General features: G+C 38.5%; 1 protein-coding gene across 1 annotated transcript in view; it reads right to left on the bottom strand.

Annotated features, from left to right (window-relative positions):
• The window catches only part of CDH8 (cadherin 8), a 414,745-nt gene that overhangs the window by 171,911 nt on the left and 222,740 nt on the right, over nucleotides 1-20,094 (bottom strand). The window contains exons 5-6 of the mRNA XM_036278160.1: nucleotides 4,990-5,157; nucleotides 927-1,114 (exon numbers count right to left, since the gene is read on the bottom strand). Of these exons, the coding sequence (XP_036134053.1) occupies nucleotides 927-1,114; nucleotides 4,990-5,157 (356 nt within the window). The remainder of the gene's footprint in view (nucleotides 1-926; nucleotides 1,115-4,989; nucleotides 5,158-20,094) is intronic.

A 20,094-nucleotide genomic window follows, 5' to 3' on the forward strand; every position in this document is an offset into this window, starting at 1 on the left:
TCCCAGTGCCCAAAACTAGCCAGATACCTGAAGCTGATGCGACTTCTGTCTTTGAGTTTCCCTGAAAGCAGAGCCTACGATCAAGACTTCAGTGAGCTTTGTGGAGATATCCCAGGAGGAGGGCAGAAATGGGGAGAATCAATATAGAGAAGGATTAAAAGCTATTGAACTTGCCACCTCTGTGGGCAAGTGAGGCTTCTTCCTACTGGAAATCCTCTTCAGAACCGTAGACAATATATCTCAAAATAATTTCTTCAAAGACTAGAAACTGTCCACCCATCTGTATCCCTCATTGCTTGAGGGCTGTCTTTCAGGTGTTAACTTCCCTATAAATTCTTGCAGTTTAGAGAAAGGCAGTGTAGCCCTGGCAGATTTGGGTCAGCAGTTAGAGCGTCGGCCTTCGGTCCAGAGAGACCCGGTTCGGTTCCCACTAAGGGCGTGTGCCTCGGTTGCAGTTTGTCTCTGGCCCTGGTTGGGTTATGCGGGTGGCAGCCACTCGATGTGTCCCTTTCACGTTGATGTTTCTCTCTCTCTCTCTCTCTCTCTCTCTCTCTCTCTCTCTCTCTTCCTCTCTCTCCCTCCCCCTCTATCTGAACAAAAAATGGGAAAATGTCCTCAGCTGAGGATAAAAAAAAAGAGAGAGAGAGAGAGAAAGGTAGTGTGGCTTGGAGGGAGCCAGAGAATGGGTGAGCCTGGCTAGTGGCTAGCATCACCATGGTAACTCTTTCACGGAGCTTTAGCTGGTATGTAAAGTGAGGCCAAGGAGTATGAGGTGTAAAATTAACTCTACTTTTTCATAGCTAAAGAAGCAACACCACCTCTATCAGCTCTAAGACTGTCAGGAAGTCCACCCAACTCCCACAAACTTCAATACTCAAGTTTCAAAGAGGTATTTTTGAATGTGAACAAAAATGTCCTTTGCTTACCTTTCTTAGTCTTATAATGCCATCCTGAGCCTGGGCATCAGCGGTGATTTCAAAGAGTGCTGTTCCATCCCCATCAATAATGTCATATGATGACTGTGCATTTTCACCAATGTCCTGATCATTGGCCTTCACCCTGCCTACGGCAGCGCCAAGAACCACATCTTCAGGTACTGAGAAGTGATAGAGACCTTAGAAAAGAGGAGAAACAATGAGCATTGCACAGATTGCACTCATCCATTCATTTAGCAAACATTTATTGGGCACCTCCTTTGTTCTGGGCCCTTCTGTAAATGCTACCACTACAATGTGGGAAAGACAAAAATATTCCTTTAACTGTGGAATGTACACAATTTTATTTATTTTTATTGATTGATTTGAGAGAGAGAGAGAGATTGATTTGTTGTTCCACCTATTTATGCATTTATTGGCTGATCTTGTATGTGTCCTGACTGGGGATTGAACCTCGGCATATCAGGAAGATGCTCTAACTAATTGAGCTACCCAGCCAGGACATACAATATTTTAAATGAGTCAGAGACAGAGTTCCCAGAAGAAGTAGTGATTGCTCTTCAAGACTCTTGTGAGACACGAAACTATGTAGTTGGAGCAGAGTTATATCAGGGCATTAGTGAACCTACGTGAGCATGATTTCCAGTTTACTGTACAATCACATTGCCTGCCTGTGGGGATATTGATTGCTGCCCAACATAAAATAGTAAGCTAATTTTAGCGCAGAAAGATGCAATGCGTAACACACAGAAAGTGACTTTTGAAGTTACCTTTATATTTACAGACTCGTGGAGCATTTCTGATAAAATCCAATTACTACACTTCTGCTGTGCCCTGCAGCAAGCTGTTCAGACACAGGAAACACTCCTCTTGATACCAAAGCCCTTCCTCACTGCTCTGAAGACCAGAAATCCTACCTTCCAAACTCTCTAGGCAAAATACAACTACAGTGTGTGTTCATTCTCTTAGGGGGACAGTAAAACATGGCTAATTAGTGATATCTTCATTCAAATCACTTTAGTTGTTGTTTTAGTGTTATTCATTGTCACTGGTGTGGGGGAAGCTGCTGGAACCATTAACCCCTGGCTATTCCCACTTCACGCACAGCTGCCCTACATCTCACTGCCAACTCCTGCATTTATTTGCCTGAGGGTTTTCTCTGGTTTTCAGAACTCACTTTGGCCCCTGCCTGTCAGACCAGAACTGGAGAGAATTAATGCCCCACAGAAGCAGCCCTCAAAAACGAACAGAAGTTACTATATAATATCCCAGGCTCCTCCCTTCCCTGGTAGGATAACATTTCTAATTTTTTTTTTTTTTTGCTTGTTTATTTACACTGTTCCAGAGTTTTCCCAATGGGATAAACTCCAGCCATCCACAGTGGTAGTTGGCTTGATAATGCACATTATTGGCTCTCTGTCTTTTTCTCTCACACACATCCTCATTTCCCTACTGGCATTTCTTGGCATCATATCCAAGATAAACTACTTATAATCAAATTCTTTTCTCAGTCTCTGTTTCTGGGGAATCCAAACCGAAACAACCAGGAAGTTTTAGTCCCATTGCAACAAAAACAAGGGGAAAATAAACACTCAATAAACTATAAACCCAAAACGAAAAATTAAATCTGGAGAACATTACCAAATTGTAGTTTGAACTCAATCACTGGGCCCCTTGGATAAACTAAGGCTCATTTTACCCACTATAACAAGATTAGTTCAGATGATGCATAAAGTTTTCTTCTAGCACTAACATACTTTCATTTAATGATGACATAAAAATGTCCCTTAGAATCATGAAATGATGGGACTGGGGAACAAAATGTTTTCCAAATCGCTATGCACTAAAAATCATCATGTTGAGCACAAGTCTCCCAATTCTCTCATAATTGGTGTAATGATTCCATTTCCTTCAGACTTTATATTCCAGGTAAGGTTTGAGATGGTCCATTCAGGTATGCCTATTAAGTAAATAAGCCAGCAAGGGACCTCACCTTGCTGCCAGTCCTGATTCAGAGAGCTTTGGGAAACCAAGCAAATAGAACATTTCTGTATTCATTTCTGTTCTCACTCCCATCATCTCTATCAGTGTGATCATACTTAATAGTTATTACCTCTAAGAAAAGGAACAGTTCTGAAACCCACCTGTCACTGCTGAATTGAAACAATCCTTTTTCCAAGAAAGAAGAGTTTTATATTAGAGCATTAACTATGATGGCAACTGAAAAGAGGAAATAAGAGATTGGGGAAAGGATAGGAGAAATGCTATTCTCCATTTCAATAATGTTGTTCAAAAGGGTTGCATTGTTGTCTGACTTATGAATGGCCAGAAGTGAAATTTCTCAATGAAAATGCATCTTGTAGTTCTTTCTATCTTGGAATTTCTGAAGATAAATTCTCAAAGGTACCTCAAATATGTCATTTTCAAATCCCACCTCTGTCTCTCTTCCCTCTCTCTCTCTCTGTCCTTGCTTCTCTCTCTTTAAAAACTGGTTCTTCTATGGTATTTCATATCCCAGCAAACAGCAAGCACCAGCATGCATCATCCAATAATGTATATCATGTCAGAAATATAACTCACCTCCTCACCTAAAAATGCAATCTATCCTCAGATTTTTGTTATCATTACCTCTCAAATACTCGTCACAACCATACACTCTTCTCTGCTTCCACTGAGACCCCCTGATGGTGCCACAGCTACCATCACCTTTTACATGAATGACTAAAGTCACCTGTTCCAGACTGACAAACTTCAGAGGAGGGCGCAGGAGGGAGAGGGATGATATAAACCAAAGAACTTATATGCATGTATGCATAACCAATGGACATAGACAACAATGCTGGGGGGGGGGGGTGATTGGGAGGAGAGTGTCCAGGAGGAAAAAGGAGAAACATCTGTAACAAAAATAAATTAATTAATAATAAAAAATCATCTGTTAACTGGCTGGAATGTGAGATGACACTGGAAAAAGGCCAGCTTTCATTTTCTCTGATTTCCCTGAAATAAAATCCTATTTCTCAAGCTACAACTTAAAATCTTTTCTCTCTCTGTCTGTCATCTTTTTCTTTTTTTTTTTTTTTCAATTTAGAATCTTTACTGCTTCCCAGTGATGTTAGGATAAAGGTCATGGTACTTGAAGTGGTCTACAAATCCAATATACCTAACTCCTGCTTAACATAACTCCAGCCTCTGTGCTTCAGCTGCTGTGAAATTCTGCTCGTTCTCATCCAGGGCCCTACCCCCTTCTTCCCCAGGGTGTTTGGATGTCCTTCTTCTCTAGGTGCAACATCTCTCCCCCAATCTCTTGGTTTCACCCTGTGTTAGCTAATTCCTAGTCATAATTCATATCTCAATTCAAGAATCTCCATGCCAGGAAGGCCTTCCCAGATCACCTCTCTATGTAAGATAAATCTGAAAAATACTCAAAGGAAAGGGGGTTGAGAAAGTTGGCAAATAATGACCATCTCCCTGTTCATTGATGGTGGCTGCCTGGAAGGCTGTGGAGAGTTTTCTGAGGCCAAACATGTCTTTAGCAGAGAAGGGTCACATCAGTGATCACTGATGTCCTCACAGTAGAAGAAAAGTATATATTTTGCAGCAAATGTATTGCAGATCTTCCTTTTCCACTTCAGATGCTACAGATTTCATTTTCTTTATAAATAATTGAGACTATTGACAGAACAGTATCTGAGGTGTATTTTAATCATTTTCTCAAATTTTCTTAATGGAAGGTGCCACAGAATAGAGAAGTGAGCACGCATGTTGCAGTCACACACACTAGTTTCTAATTCTCAGATCCACTACGTAGCTACATGCTTAATATTTGGAGATTTTTTTTTCCAACTTCTTTAAAAATCTGTAAAATGAGGATGCGTTTAGTACAAAATGACAGGAGAGTTGGTTGTTTTATGTAGGTGTGTGAATTGCCATACCTTGCATATAATAAGCACTCAGTGATTTCGATCAGCTTCTTGGATGTTGCTGAAAATTAGAATATACATTTCAATAAAAACACTATGCTTAGATTCTCAGCCAAAGCAGGAAATACACTTACTCTGGGCAAATTTTGGAGGATTGTCATTAACATCAGTAAGGGTTACTGTCAGTGTTGTGGTCCCAGACAGGCCACCGGAGTGTCCACCCATGTCTTTGGCTTGGATAACGACCAAGTACTCCTCCTTGGCTTCTCTGTCCATGTTGGGAAGGGCAGTTTTTATAATTGCTGATGGGGAAAAAAAATGGGAGAATGACTTTCAGGCAGGTAACTCATAAAATAAATGTGTGGAACACACACACACACACACACACACACACACATGCACATACAAGTCCCCACTCAGATGATTTCTGTTTTCTGTTGACATTTAACTGGTGTGCATTTGTAATGCCAACACTAAAAATGATCGCAGTCATAGACAGCTGTGGATAAGTTGCAAAATTCCATCTTATAATTGTTGTTCAAAACTTGCAAAAATATACATTCAAAAGTAAACTGAATGGCATAGTCTTGCCTACCAAATTAAAGTATAAATCATAACACAGCCTTGTCTACCCAGCGAAGCCCCGGAAGTGAAAGAGTCCTACAATTTATCACAGACTCCAATTCTCACACAAGAGGAGTAAATACACAAATAGCTTGAAGGCTCTGAGGTCAAAGATAAATTATTCTGGAGCTCACAAATCCATTCGAGAAGAAAGAAGTAAATGTGTTATAAGAATCAACTCAGATGAATAAAGCACCAATCAGAATTAATATAGGCAAGTGTCTACACCCTACGGTACTGTTCAACTACATTTATATTTTAATTGTTCAGATACATATTCTCTATTGTAAAAGAAACAGATATTTGAGAAAAGCAGAAAGATCTACAAAAGAGAAAACAGGGCAAAACATAAAATCATACAAAGTAACAAAATCATCAGTGCTAAAATGTCAATTTTTTTTTTCTTCTGACATATTTTCAGGGTTTTATCTGTCTGCCTCTTTGTGTGTTTTATTAGTAATTTAATTTCCTTGTTAAAGATTCAAAATTTGCATAGATTGTGAACTTATTTTGAAAATCTGTATTTAGTCCTCTCTCTACCCTCATACTTCTTTTTGTAGGTAAACATTACTAACGTGTGTATGATTCTAAGGCCATTACTTGTATATGCATAAAGATGTGCATATGTCTATGTAAATGTTTAACCACAAAAGTGATCATGATACAGGCTTTACTCTGGGACTTTATTCAGACATTTATTCAGTCTTTCAGTTATTTTCTTGTTAGTACATAAAGGTCCAACTCATTACTTCTTATAGGTGCATCATTGTTTGTTTATGAATGTATTATGAATAACTTAATCCCATATTAATGGACATTGCAGTTATTTCTGTTTGTTTTTTTTCTATTTCAAAGAATAGATAGCTTATAAATATATTACATTTTTCTATGTCTTACATTTTTACTTAACTCTATGTCATAAGATGGTTCTCCCTATATTGCTGAAATCCCATAAGAAAAATTATTGTGACTAGCCTAGTATAGTCCTGGATGTGTGTTATATCTCTGGCCCGAGTCAAACTGTCCAGATTAAAGATAATTCCCCCTTGCTTTTAACCAAGGGACATCACAGATGTTCAGTTCAAACTGGTGATCAGCCACATTCTTGGCCACTTCAGAAGTAATTCTTGTGTTTTTTGTTTGTTTGTTTTTTAGTTCACATGCTCTAATTATATCATCTGTCTGGAAAAGGTTTGCAAGAAGTTCAAGTCCCTGAATCATTTGAGTAGCAGGCAAGGCATAAGAGTGCCCAGGGAAATCTAATCCACCCAGGCAAGGGGCAGCCTCCGGGAAAAGCTGACTTCTCACGTACATTATTAGACTTCAACATGATTTTCTATCAGAGCCTCCCACTCAGGGAGCACTCAATTGGATATCCATGCTTATTTGAAAACACTGATGGTAACATAATATATTTCATTACAATAGTTTGTTTCAGGATTTGATCATATAATAACTCAATACATCACACTTATATGGTTATAAACAAAAACAGAAAGAAAAGGAAAAAATATATAGCAATTACTCAGACTTGGATCACTGTGAGGCATTGTTGAGGGGAAAACAAACATGTGAGCAAAAAATAGCAACAAGAACAAGAACAAAACCTCACTGTTATCATGATGAGGTACCAATATAGCAACCCTGCTATGGATGTGTTTTTTTTATAACTCAGCTTATCTAAATTAGGAGCCCAATTTCAATAGAAGGGATTAGAAAGTTTTTCATTCCCATGATAGTTACATGAGTGTTGTAAAGTTTAAATCTTTGTGAATTAAAGCCATCTACTAGACTTTGAAATCTGACATGGAACTCACAGTAATCAGAGGGAACTGGTATAATTCCTCAAGGAAAGCACCAACATTTTAAAAGAAGTTGATAGATTGAGGTCTACACTTGAGTCTTCTCAGGTTAATTCAGTAGAATAATTTTTCCAATGTTCAGTCAGAAAAGATTGGTATACATTATTCTCATCATTTCTACAATATACTGTGAGAGTGTAAATTTAAAAAAAAAAAAAAAAACAAAAACCTGTGAATTCTCTCAGACTCTCAGAATTAAAATAGTTTTGAGGCTCAGTTGAAAATAGCATAGTTGGGTTAGTGTTTATAAGTTATTTCAGAATATGAGTGAAGCATCATCACAGAGATCTTATTTGTTTATTTATTTATTTATTCATTCATTCATTTACTTTTGTTACAGATGTTTCTCCTTTTTCCCCCATGGACACCATTTCCCCCCTCTCTCTCCGCCCTGTCCCCAGCTTTGTTGTCCATATCCATTGGTCATGCATACATGCATATAAATTCTGTGGTTTATCACAGTCCACCACCCTATCTTCTGAGGATTGTCAGTCTGTACCCTACTTCCATGTCTCTGGGACTACCCCATTCCTCAGACTGTTATGTTTATTATGTTCCACAAATAAGTGAGATCACATTATACTTGTCTTTCTCTGTTTGGCTTGTTTCGCTTAGGATAATACTTTACAGGTCCCTCCATGTCATCTCAAAGGCCAAGAGATCTTTCTTTCTTACCGCTGCGTAGTACTCCATTGTGTATATGTCCCACTGCTTTTTTATCTGTTTGTCTACTGATGGACACGTGGGCTATTTTCAGATCTTAGTTATTGTAAATACTGCTGCTATGAACATGGGAGTACATGTATTCTTTCTGATTGGTGTTTCATGCTTCTTAGGGTATATTCCTAGAAGTGGGATCAGTGAGTCAAATGGCAGTTCAATTTTTAATTTTTTGAGGTAACGCCATAGTGTTTTCCATAGCAGCTGCACCAGTCTGCATTCCCACCAGCAGTGTACTAGAGTCCCCTTTTCTCCACACCCTCGCCAACACTTGTTGTTTGATGATTTGTTGATGGCGGTCATTCTGACAGGTGTGAGGTGATACCTCATGGTTGTTTTAATGTGCATCTCTCAGATGATTAGTGATGTTGAGCATTTCTTCACATGTATCTTAGCCATTTGTATGTCCTGTTTGGAGAGGGGTCTATTTAGATCCTCTGCCCATTTTCTAATTGGGTTCTTTGTCTTCCTTTTGTTGAGCTGTATTAGCACTCTATACATATTGAAAATCAACCCCTTATCTGATGTATCATTGGCAATCATGTTCTCCCATCGAGCGGGTTGACTTTTCATTTTGATGGTTGTTTCTTTTGCTGTGCAGCAGCTTTTTATTTGATGTAGTCCCATGTATTCATATTCTCCTTTGTTTTTGTTGCCTTAGGTAATGTATCAATGAAAATTCTGCTGCATATGATGTCTAAAATTTTGTTGCCTAAATTTTCTTCTAGGATTTTTATAGATTGATAAATCACATTTAAGTATTTTATCCATTTTGAGTTTATTTTTGTGTATGGTGTAAGTTGATGGTCAAGCTTAATATTTTGCAAGTAGCTGTCCAATTTTCTCAACACCATTTATTAAAGAGGCTGTCTTGACTGCATTATATGCTCTTGCCACCTTTGTCGAATATTAATAGGGCATAATGTTTTGGGTCCATTTCTGGGTTCTCTGTTCTGTTCCACTGGAATATATGCCTGTTCTTGTGTCAGTACCAGGCTGTTTTGATTACAGTAGCTTTGTAGAATAACCTGATATCCAGTATTGTAATTCCAACTACTTTGTCCTTATTTTTCAAGATTGCTGTGGCTATTTGGGGTCTTTATTGGTTCAATATGAACTTTTGAAGTATTTGTTCTAGTTCTGTGAAGATTGTCATTGGTATTTTGATGGTGATTGCATTGAATCTATACATTGCTTTCGGTAGTATGGACATTTTAATGATGCTAATTCTTCCAATTCATGAACAAGGTATGTGCTTCCACTTTTTTATATCTTACTTTATTTCTTTTTTAAATGTCCTATAGTTTTCTGAGAATAGGTCCTATATTTCTTTGGTTAAGTTTATTCCTAGTTATCTTAATTTTTTTGCTGTGATGGTAAATGGGATTCTTTTTAGTTTCTCTTTCTGTGAGTTCATCATTGGTGTATAAGAATGCCATCAATTTCTTGATGTTAATTTTGTATCCTGCTACTTTACCAACTTCATTTATTAAGTCTAGGAGATTTTGGACGGAGTCTTTGGGGTTTTCTATGTAAAATATCATATATTCTGTAAATAATGACAGTTTCACTTCCTCCTTTCCTATTTGGATCCCTTATATTTTTTCCTTCCTGTCTGATTGCTGTGGCTAAGACGTCCAGTACTATGTTAAATAAGAGTGGCGAAAGTGGGCATCCATGTCTTGTTCTTGTTCTTAAGGGAAACACTTTTAGTTTTTGTCCATTGAGTATGTTGGCCATAGGTCTTCATATATGGCCTCTATTCTGTTGAGATATGATCCCTCTATTCCCAGATTGCTGAGTGTTTTTATCAGAAATGGGTGCGGAATTTTGTCAAATGCTTTTTCTGGGTCTATTGATATGATCATATAATTTTTATCTTTCATTTTGTTTATGTGGTGTATCTCATTTATTGATTTGCGAATATTGTAACAGCCTTACATCCCTGGAATGAATCCTACTTGGTCATGGTGAATAATTTTTTTTTGATGTATTGCTAAATTCAACTTCCTAGTATTTTGTTTATCTGGGACATTGGCCAGTAATTTTCTCTCTTTGTAGTGTCTTATGCTGGCCTCATAAAATGAGTTTGGAAGTCTTCCTTCTTCTTGAACTTTTTGAAATAGTTTGAAGAGGATGGGTATTAGTTCTTCTTTGAATGTTTGGTAAAATTCCCTGTGAAGCCGTCCAGGCCTTTGCTTTTGTTTGCTGGGCGAGTCTTGATTACTTCTTCGATTTCCTTTGTCGTTTTTGGTCTGTTCAAGTTTTCTATCTCTTCAGGGTTCAATTTTGGGAGACTATGTGTTTCTACAAATTTGTCCATTTCGCTTAGATTGTCAAATTTATTGCCATATAATTGTTCATAATATATTAACAACCATTTGAATTTCTGTGGTATCAGTTATTATTTCTTCTCTTTCATTTCTGATTTTGTGTATTTGGGTTCTCTCTCTTTGTTTCTTGGTGAATCTAGCTAAGGGTCCATCATTCTTGTTTATCTTTTCAAAGAACCAGCTCTTTGTTTCCTTGATTCTTTGAATTGTTTTTTGGTCTCTATGTCATTTATTTCTGCTCTGATCTTCACTATTTCCTTCCTTCTACTTGCTCTGGGGTTTTCTTTCTGTTTGCTTTCTAGTTCTTTAAGTTGTGAGGTTAGATTTTGAATGAGAAATTTTTCTTGTTTCTTGAGGTAGGCCTGTAGTTCTATGAACTTCCTCTCAGAACGGCTTTTGCTGCATCCCATAGATTTTGTGCTGTTGTGTGTTCATTTTCATTGGTTTCCAAGTTTTTAATTTCTTCCTTGATCTTCATGGTAACCTATTCATTGCTGAATAACATGCTATTTAGCCTCCATGTTTTTAAATGTCTCTGCATGTTCTTGTTGCAATTGATTTCTAGTTGCATGTCATTGTGATCTAGAAGATGCTTGATATAATTTTAATCTTCTTGAACTTGTATAGACTTAGTTTGTGCCCCAACATATGGTCTATCTTTGAAAATGTCCCATGTGCACTTGAGAAGAATGTGAATTCTGCAGCTTTGGTGTGTAATTCTCTGTATATATCAATTAAATCCATTTAATCTAGCGCTTTATTTAGAGTCTGTGATTTCCTGTTAATTTTTTGTCTAAAAGATCTATCCAGTGATATTTGGTGGAGTGTTGAATTCTACTGCTATGATTGTATTGCTGTTGATTTCTCCTTTGAAGTTCTCCAGAAGATTTATAATATATGTTGGTGCTCCTATATTGGGTGCATATATGTTTACCAAGGTTATATTTTCCTGTTGAATAGATCCTTTCAATATTATGTAGTGGCCTTCTTTGTCTCTAGTTATCGTCTTCATTTTAAATCTACTTTATCAGATATGAGTATTGCTACTCCAGCTTTTTTTTGCTTTCCGTTTGCTTGAAAGATTTTTTTTTTTCATCCCTTTACTTTCAACCTATGTGAGTCTCTTGTTGTGAGGTGGGGCTTTTGTAAACAACATATATGTGAGTCATGCTTTCTTATCCAGTCAACTACTCTGTGTCTTTCTCTTGGAGCATTCAAACCATTCACATTTAAGGTAAAAATTGATATGTACTTATTTATTGCCATTTTTGTTTAGTGTGGTTCTATTTTTCTTCCTATTTCTTCTACTAATCACAGCAGTCCTTTTAGCATATCTTGCAATGCTGGTTTGGTGTTAATATATTCCTTTAGCTTGCTTGTTTTTTTTCTTTTTTTTTGTCTGGAAAGCTCTTTATTTGACCTTCTATTTTGAATGATAGCCTTGCTGGATGGAGTAGTCTTGGATTCAGATCCTTGTTTTTCATGACCTTGGTTACTTTATGGCACTCCCTTCTGGACTGTAGTGTTTCTTGTGAGAAGTCAGCTGAGAGCCTAATGGGGGTTCCTTTGTGGGTAACCTGTTGCTTATCTCTTGCTGCCTTTAGAATTCTCTCTTTTTGTTTAATTTTGGCATTTTGATTCCTATGTGTCTTGGTGTAGGCCTGCTTGCGTTCTTCTTACTTGGGGCTCTCTGTGCTTCTTGAACTTGAATGTCTTTTTTCTGCACCAAGTTAGGAAAATTTTCTGTCACTATTTCTTCAAATATGTTCTCTAACCATTGCCCGTTTTCTTCCTCTTCAGGGACTTCTATGATGCCAATGTTATTACGTTTCCAGTATTTGGACAGTTCTCTTAAGCTGTCTTCCTGTTTTTTAATTGTTTTTTGCTTTTGGTTTTTTGATTGGTTGAGTTTTTTTCTACCGTCTTCTAATTCACTGATCAGGTTCTCAGGTTCTCAGCTTCCTCTACGCTGCTGGTTAGTCCTTCCAATTTTTTTTTTTTTTTGGGGGGGGGGGTATGTGCCCCTAGTGGGAACTGAACCTGGGACTCTCTGGTCCTCAGGCCAATGCTTCAATGGCTGAGCAAAACCGGCCAGGGCCCAATGTGTTTTTAATTTCTGCTATGTCATTCTTCATTTCCACTTGGTTGGCTTTCAATGTTTCTATATCTTTGCTAATGGTACTGATGTCCTTACTCATGCTGTTGAGCTTCCTCAAGATCATGGCTCTGAACTCTACCTCTGATAATTTGTTTAACTGTATTTCATTGATCTCATCTTCGAGAAAGTTCTCTTATTCTTTCATTTGGGATTCGTTTCTTTGTTTCACCTTTTTGGCTATCTCAGTGGGTTTTGGAGCCTGCCACATTTTCCCTGTGCATGTTGGTGTTCTGTTGTTTGTGGCTCCCTCTACTGGGTTTGGATTGGCCTGGTCGGGCCCATGTTAAACACCACTGTCAAGTCTTACTTTCCTCGGTAGATTTGCAAGCCCAAGAAAGGTTCAGTTATCCTCTACCTTTTTCCTGGAGGCTAGCAGTCTCAGTTACTCAGTGCCTTGGAATGTAGCCTTGGTGTACTGCATAAGAGGATTTCCAGAGGCTGGGATAGATGCTCGTTATTAGTGAGCCTCAGTTTGCATTTCTTTGCCTCACCTGGGAAAGGCTGAATCTCTGAGGCCTGTGGGGACTGCTTTTCCCTACAGTTCTGGGAAGAAGCACACCGGACTCCATCCTTTGTGGCTGCAACTCAGCAAAAACTTTTAGTGCCCTCCAAATCCTAGGTGTCACCACAGAGTTCCAGACCAGTCAGCCCTCCCTCTGCCATAGCTCCTGGGTGAGTGGCCATGGCTATTTTAGTGTTCTGCCCCGGCTTTCTGAGCTGTGGAGCAGGCTTGGTCTTTATTTCCAAGGGTGCTGCTCATAGCTAAGACTGCTGCTGTCCATGGGCTCCCAGTCCACCACCCTCTCATTCCTCATCAGATGCTATTAGTGGCCCTGGTTATACGTCCTGTCCTGCTGTTTTTCTGTTGCTTTTCTCTGAGGATTTGTCTTTATTTTAGTTGTAATTCTCGTTTGGTCCCAGGAAATGGTCTGTGTAGCTTCCATTCACTCCACCTTCATTTTCACATCCTCTATGCCTATTTTGTGCGCAGCTGGGTCACACAGGCCTCTCTGGTGCCTCTGCACCCAGCAAATCCCGTGGGTAACTGGATCACATGGTCCCTGCTGGGTCGCACAGGCCTCTCTGGTGCTTCAGCACCCGGTAGGTCCTGCGGGTAACTGGATTGCACAGTCCCTGCTGGATCACACAGGCTTTTCTGGTGCCCCTGCACCCTGCAGTTCCCACAGGCAGGCAGCTGGATCACACCAGTCTCTCTGGGGCTCTGGCTTCTCACTGCTTTTGTGGGCTACTGGACCACATAGGCCTCTTTGGAGCCCCAGGTCCTGCCACTGGTGACTGGGGAGTGCTGCTGCCCTGTGGGGCTCAACTCCTATTCAGTTTTTGCTGTAGTTTTTGGGGATGGGTCTCAGCTGCTGGTTTGTGCTTTTGTTGCCTGGGGATGGGTGTCTGGTCCCCAGCCTCTATTGCTGGGGGTATATCTGAATCTGATCGGGCTGCTACTCTAGTGAATGGTACTGGGCTCCCGGAAGTCTGAGGCTTCCGCTACCAGCACCTTGGCAGCTCCACTACTGTGCAATGGTCTGTGTTGACACAAAGTGTCCACTGGTCAGATGGTGCGAGGTGCACTGGTGGGGTCAGGATGCTGGGCCCTAGCAGCTCCCACTGCCTCCTCCCAGGAAAGACCCTGGATCTTCCAAAATGGTGTGACCTCCCCGCAGCACAGGGAGAAGGGCCCTGAAGAACTGCTTACCGAGGTAGCCGGCTGCTCTCATACACAGCACAGGAACCTTCTGCTCCGCAGCTCTGCACTGCTCGGGTTTGGTTGTCCACCTTCACGTCTACTCACACTCTCGAACACACTCAGTTACTCTCTCACACATTCACCCTCCCTTGGGTCCTGCCCGTCACCATCTTTCCCCTAAAATATGTTTTAAAACTACTTGAGCCTTGCCAGTTTGAATCAATAGTTAGAGTGTTGGCCCGTGGACCAGAGAGACCCAGGTTTGGTTCCCGCAAAGGGCATGTACCTTGGTTGCGGTACATATCTGGCCCCAGTTGGGGTTATGCGGGTGGTGACCAGTCAATGTGTCTCTCTCACATCGATATTTCTCTCTCTCTCTCTCTCTCTTCCTCCCTCTTTCCCCCCTGCTCTATCTGAAGATAAATGCAAAAAATGTCCTCGGGTGAGGATTAAAAAAAATGAATAAATTTTAAAAAACGGCCTGAAAGCTTCCTTCTAGCTCTCCCTAAATTATTTGTGTTGCCTCACATGTTCCCCCAAGCACAAGGAGCTTCGACTGTTTCTTTTGTGAATGGGAGAACGTCCACATTTACAACAGATTTATTGTTTGGTATTGAATACCAGCCAATACACAGCAGAAAATACAGTGATCAGGCTGTTTTTCCTCTCGGGTTTTAGAAATCAAAATTTTAATTCAGGAATACAAAAAAAAAAAAAAAAAATTGCTAAAATGCTCAAGTAAGTAGCATTGTTATCCATTTTTAACTTTGATTTTTAAGAGGCAGATACGCACTCCTTTTTTACCAGAGTAAACAAATTTAAAACAATTTGTGATGGTGCTCACTTTATTTTTTCAATTTTTAGATTTGAGAGAGAGAGATTGATTTGTTGTTTCACTTAATTTTGCATTAATTGGTTGATTCTTTTATGTACCCTGACTGGGGATAGAACCTGCAACCTTGGTATATGAGGACGATGCTCTAACCAACTAAGCTACCAAGCCAGGGCATGGTGGTGCTAATTTAAATAGCTTTCCATTGCTGAAAAATGAATTGTTTTCCCTTCTTTTATAGTCATGGTCAAACAAAAGTTGTGCCCATATGGGTTTTCAATTTACGGCAAGCAGTGTGAAGTTAGTAAAACTCCTTGATGGCAGTATTCACTAAATCACCTCACACAAAAGAATCAACTTATTTTTCTTTAAATGGAAATTTCAGGATATGACTTGGAATGACTGAATGAAAAATGTCACACCTGTCGTCGCTAACTTTTGTAGCATTCCGACTAAGCAATTGTTCTAGAATTTAGACTTAGACCCTTCACTAGTTAATCTGGGTAAAGAGAGAATATCCTTGGGACACACTTTTTAAATTTTTTCCTTGAAAATGGAACGTACTAATATGTTGAGAAGGAAAAAAAAATAACACAACTGGTGTTCAGGAGGATGAGCTAGCCCTGCTGGATTCTCAGTTACATTAACTGCAGAGTTGATTCAGAAGAAGAAATGTAAACAAATACATTTTGTGAGTTTCTCTGGAACTTTATTTTGAAAATCTAATCAGAAAATGCAACTAATGAGAACAGTCCATTCTCCATTAATTTAATTTGATGAAGATATTGAAACTGGCATTGGAGAGCGGGAATGGGAAGGTATGGGAGTTGAGATGAACTCTGATAGGAGGATTGAGACAGGGAAGGGTGGCCCTGGCTGATTTGGCTCAGCAGTTAGGGCATTACCTCTCAGACCGAATAGTTGTGGTTCAGTTCTGGCTAGGGCACGTATCTGACCTTGGCAGGGTCCTGTGAGAGGCAACCAATTTATCTCTCTCTCTCTTTCACTCTCTCTCTCTTCTTCCCTCCCACTCTATCTGAAAAAAAAAAAAATCGATGGAAAAAATATCCTCAGGTGAGGATTTTAAAAAAAAAAGCAGAGAAGGAAGAACCATCCTGCTCTGAAACTGGCATTCACTACCCTACAGGGAGGAGACTGACTGGCAGTGGACCTATGAATTAGAAAGATGAGTGATGACTGATGATACATAGAGATAGATAGATGATAGATAGATAGATAGATAGATAGATAGATAGATAGATAGATAGATAAATAGATAGATGATAGACAGATAGATGATAGATGGATGATGATCTGTACTAGGAGAAACTAGATTTCTCATATATTTCTGGTGCTCCATTCTCTTGTATTTAAAAGACATGGTTTTATCTTAAATTTATTCAGTCAAATGAAGATTTCTCTGGTGATACAGTTTCAGAATTTAAATCCTGGACTGGCTTACGTTCTTCTAAGTGCTAAGCAGCTGCTCCTCATGCCTCACTATTCAGAGAGTACTTCTGATTAGAATCCAGTCTCAGGCATCTCAAAATTTTAACAGTTGAGTGTGTGTGTTTTTTCTTCCCATTGTCTTTGGTGTTATTATTTGAGAAGCATTTTTTATCCATCACGAAGACTTCTTTTTATAATTTCTTGTGCTATCACCAGATTGAGAGACTTCATGAGAAAGGCAAGGAGATGCTGATTAACTCCTTTGTCATTGTGAAGGATGATTACTGTAATTCCCTCTATATGGGTTCCCCAACTGTGCCGTTCAAAGATTGCAGTTGATATGAAATGCTGTGCTAGACTCCTTTTGAATCAGACTTGTTGAGCACACTATCCTGGTTATGAAACCACTAGCTTAGTCATTCCCTAAATTTTTGCCATTTCTATGTGCAATTATTATCTTACTAACTGTAAGAGGGGTCTAACGTTGATGAGATTAAGTGGTGCAGATTCACTGACAATAAGTCTTTTGGGGTCATATATTGCACCCATATTTTCTGCTAACCATGGGATCTGTACCACATGTTGCCAGTCATGAGGGGTAAAGGATCTGCACCCAGAGCTGCTTCAACACATGCCCACCTTATCACTGAATAATAACTTAAGTATAACTTCAGTTGTGCCAGCCCTGCATAGATGCATCATAAAAGAGAAAGTGACACATTAGAAAACTGTCAGCCTTCACAGGAGACAAAAAACTCCTGTATTTCCCTTGATTCATGACTAGAACTATGAATTAGATAGATGGTTATGATTGATAATAGATGATAGATGATAGATAGATAGATAGATAGATAGATAGATAGATAGATAGATAGACAGATGTAGACAGATATAGATCGGTGATAGAATGGTCTGTATTTGGAGAAACTAAGTTTCTAATCTATTTCTTGTTTTTTGTAAAATACAACAATAGAATTGGAAAGCTAATGGGTTAAATGCACCAGTAATGATGGCTTATTCATACACTTTTACTTGGTATTTTTAAAACTAAGAACTTATTACAAGGAAATTATAAATTTTCCTTTCTCACTTTCTTAGAGTATGTTCACTTTTTTGTATGATATTTTTAAAGGCAGGAGACTTAAATATGTAACAACAATCAAATATTAACTTATGGGTTAAGGTTATGCAGATCAAAGTATGCAATATTAAGGAGATATTTAACATTATGTTAAAATGTCTGTAGCAACATAAAGTGCTGATAACAATTTCTAAATTTTATTTTAAAGATATCTGCCATGATTATTTATATTATAATTCACTTATAAAAATTTGGCAAAGAATATACATAAAGATAACATGATGTGTTTTTGTAAATGAATTGAAGATTCTTTCCTCCCCCAACAAATGTCCCCAGACTCTGTAATGAGAAATGTGGGACTGTAGCTATTAGAAAGTGGGCTCTGGAATTAGACAGATGGGAACTTATTTGGCAGGAGTTTTACCAGCCATGTGAGCTGGGGCAGATCAGAAAGTCACTGAGGTTCACAAACCTCATGGGTAAGATGTGGTTATTAACTGCTAAACAAGAGTTTCAGTTAGTATTATTATATGTGAGATAAAAAGTCAAATGTATTACTTTATACATATATAAATATTTAATATATATAGGTACATATGTATATACACAAATTTTATTTATATTTACAAATATATACACATACACATGTGTGTGCATAGATTACACTCATCAGATATATATTTATACATAACTTTGTATTCATATTTTAGAAATATATACCTATTTATACATATTTATGTAAATAAAATTTATGCATTAATTTCATGTAAAAACAATCAAAATAAACATATTTTAAAAATCAGTAACCAATTTTATGTTCCGTGATGCTACAAGATATGAACCACCTCTCACCAACTTCAAAATAGAAGGCCTCCACAGTGATTTCCAGGTAACAATAAAAATGTTTTTGCACCCAAATATCTACAGAATTTGTGTCCACACGCATCTTTTACAACATTCTGCACAACATATGGCTTTTGAAAAACTGAGATATAATGGACATATAACATTGTATTAGTTTTAGGTGTACACCATAATCATTTGATATTTGTATGTACACTCAGTGCTCACCACATAAGCTACGTACCTTTCTTCAGACCTTCCTCATACATTGGTGCCGCCACAACTTTGTGTGGATAACGCAGCCTGGACCACCCTTGGCCTTCACTGGGCCTCATAGAATTCCACTCATGTTGTCAGGTTTGCTCTGATGCGTCAGAAGCCAAGAAGCCCTCCCAGGTAGAACCAATTACTCTTTCCTTTCCATTGTATGCACCTTTGCTAGGAACTGCCTCATGGCATTTACTTTTATCTCTTTTCTCCATTTCACCACTTCCCCTATGATTTCAACCTGTCCTGAAAGTAAATTACTGTGGACAGGAACCGAGTCTCATTCATCCCCTGATGCCCAGAGCAAAACACAATCTCTGACACATAATAGGTACTCAACAAAAAATGTAGGAGAGAAGAAAATAATACAAAGAAAAAGAAAGAAGGTAAGACGGAGTGAAGAAGGAAAACGAAAGGCAGAAAAAAAATGGTAGTAGAGTTTTTCTTACCTGCTCTGGGGACTTAGCACTGGAGTATACAAACACTGGATAAATGTTAATAATCGTCGTTTCTATGGTGACCAGAGATGTTTAGATACAATTATGACATAACAGAGACACTAAATGGGAGGATAGTGTTAAGATTTGAATCTAAGCCTTGCAGTCTTCAAGGCTCAAGAAATGCCCCAGGGCTATTCCATACCGTCCCAAGGGCCACATCTTAAGGTCATGCCTGTTTGCCAGAGAAAGGGCATAATGCTTCAATAAATGTCAATGATGTGAGTATGTTTTATAGATTAAAGAACACAGGGGTTCTCATTGTTTCTCTAGATTTTACTCATTTCATAATTGACATCTGAGTTATTTACTAAATGCTTCAGTATATATTTATGGTTCAGTGTTCTAATATTTCAAATAACCTTAAGAATACTCACAAAAAGGGGTAATCCTGATGAACTATGTATAATAGTAACATTTCATAAATTTAATTAATTGAGGGTGAATTCGTGAAAAAACAAGTACTTCTATCTACATGCTTTATGAACAATGCCCTAGTCTTACTTGTTATTTTTCAAGTTCCATTATTATTTATTTCTCTTGGTATATATACAGATATGACATCCACATCCTCCTAAAATGATCTATAGATAAAATTAGCTGAACATGTATTATTAGACAACTATTAGGGGTTTGGAATGTGAACCAGCAATGGAAAAGGTCTCGGGCCATGCCACACAGACTCTGTCGAACAAGGTTTCAAATCCAGGCCTCTTGAATCTTATTTACAAATATGAGTGAAATAATCTACCACCCTGTAGCCAAAAAAATCTCCACACAGTGCTTCGTAAGATATTTTCTCAACAATCTCCTCCTTTGTTATCATTCACAGCATCTTAACCTGAGTCTGTCTGACAGACACAACTTCTTT

The sequence above is a fragment of the Molossus molossus genome, unplaced genomic scaffold, assembly GCF_014108415.1.
Source record: "Molossus molossus isolate mMolMol1 unplaced genomic scaffold, mMolMol1.p scaffold_m16_p_25, whole genome shotgun sequence".
NCBI lineage: Eukaryota > Metazoa > Chordata > Mammalia > Chiroptera > Molossidae > Molossus > Molossus molossus.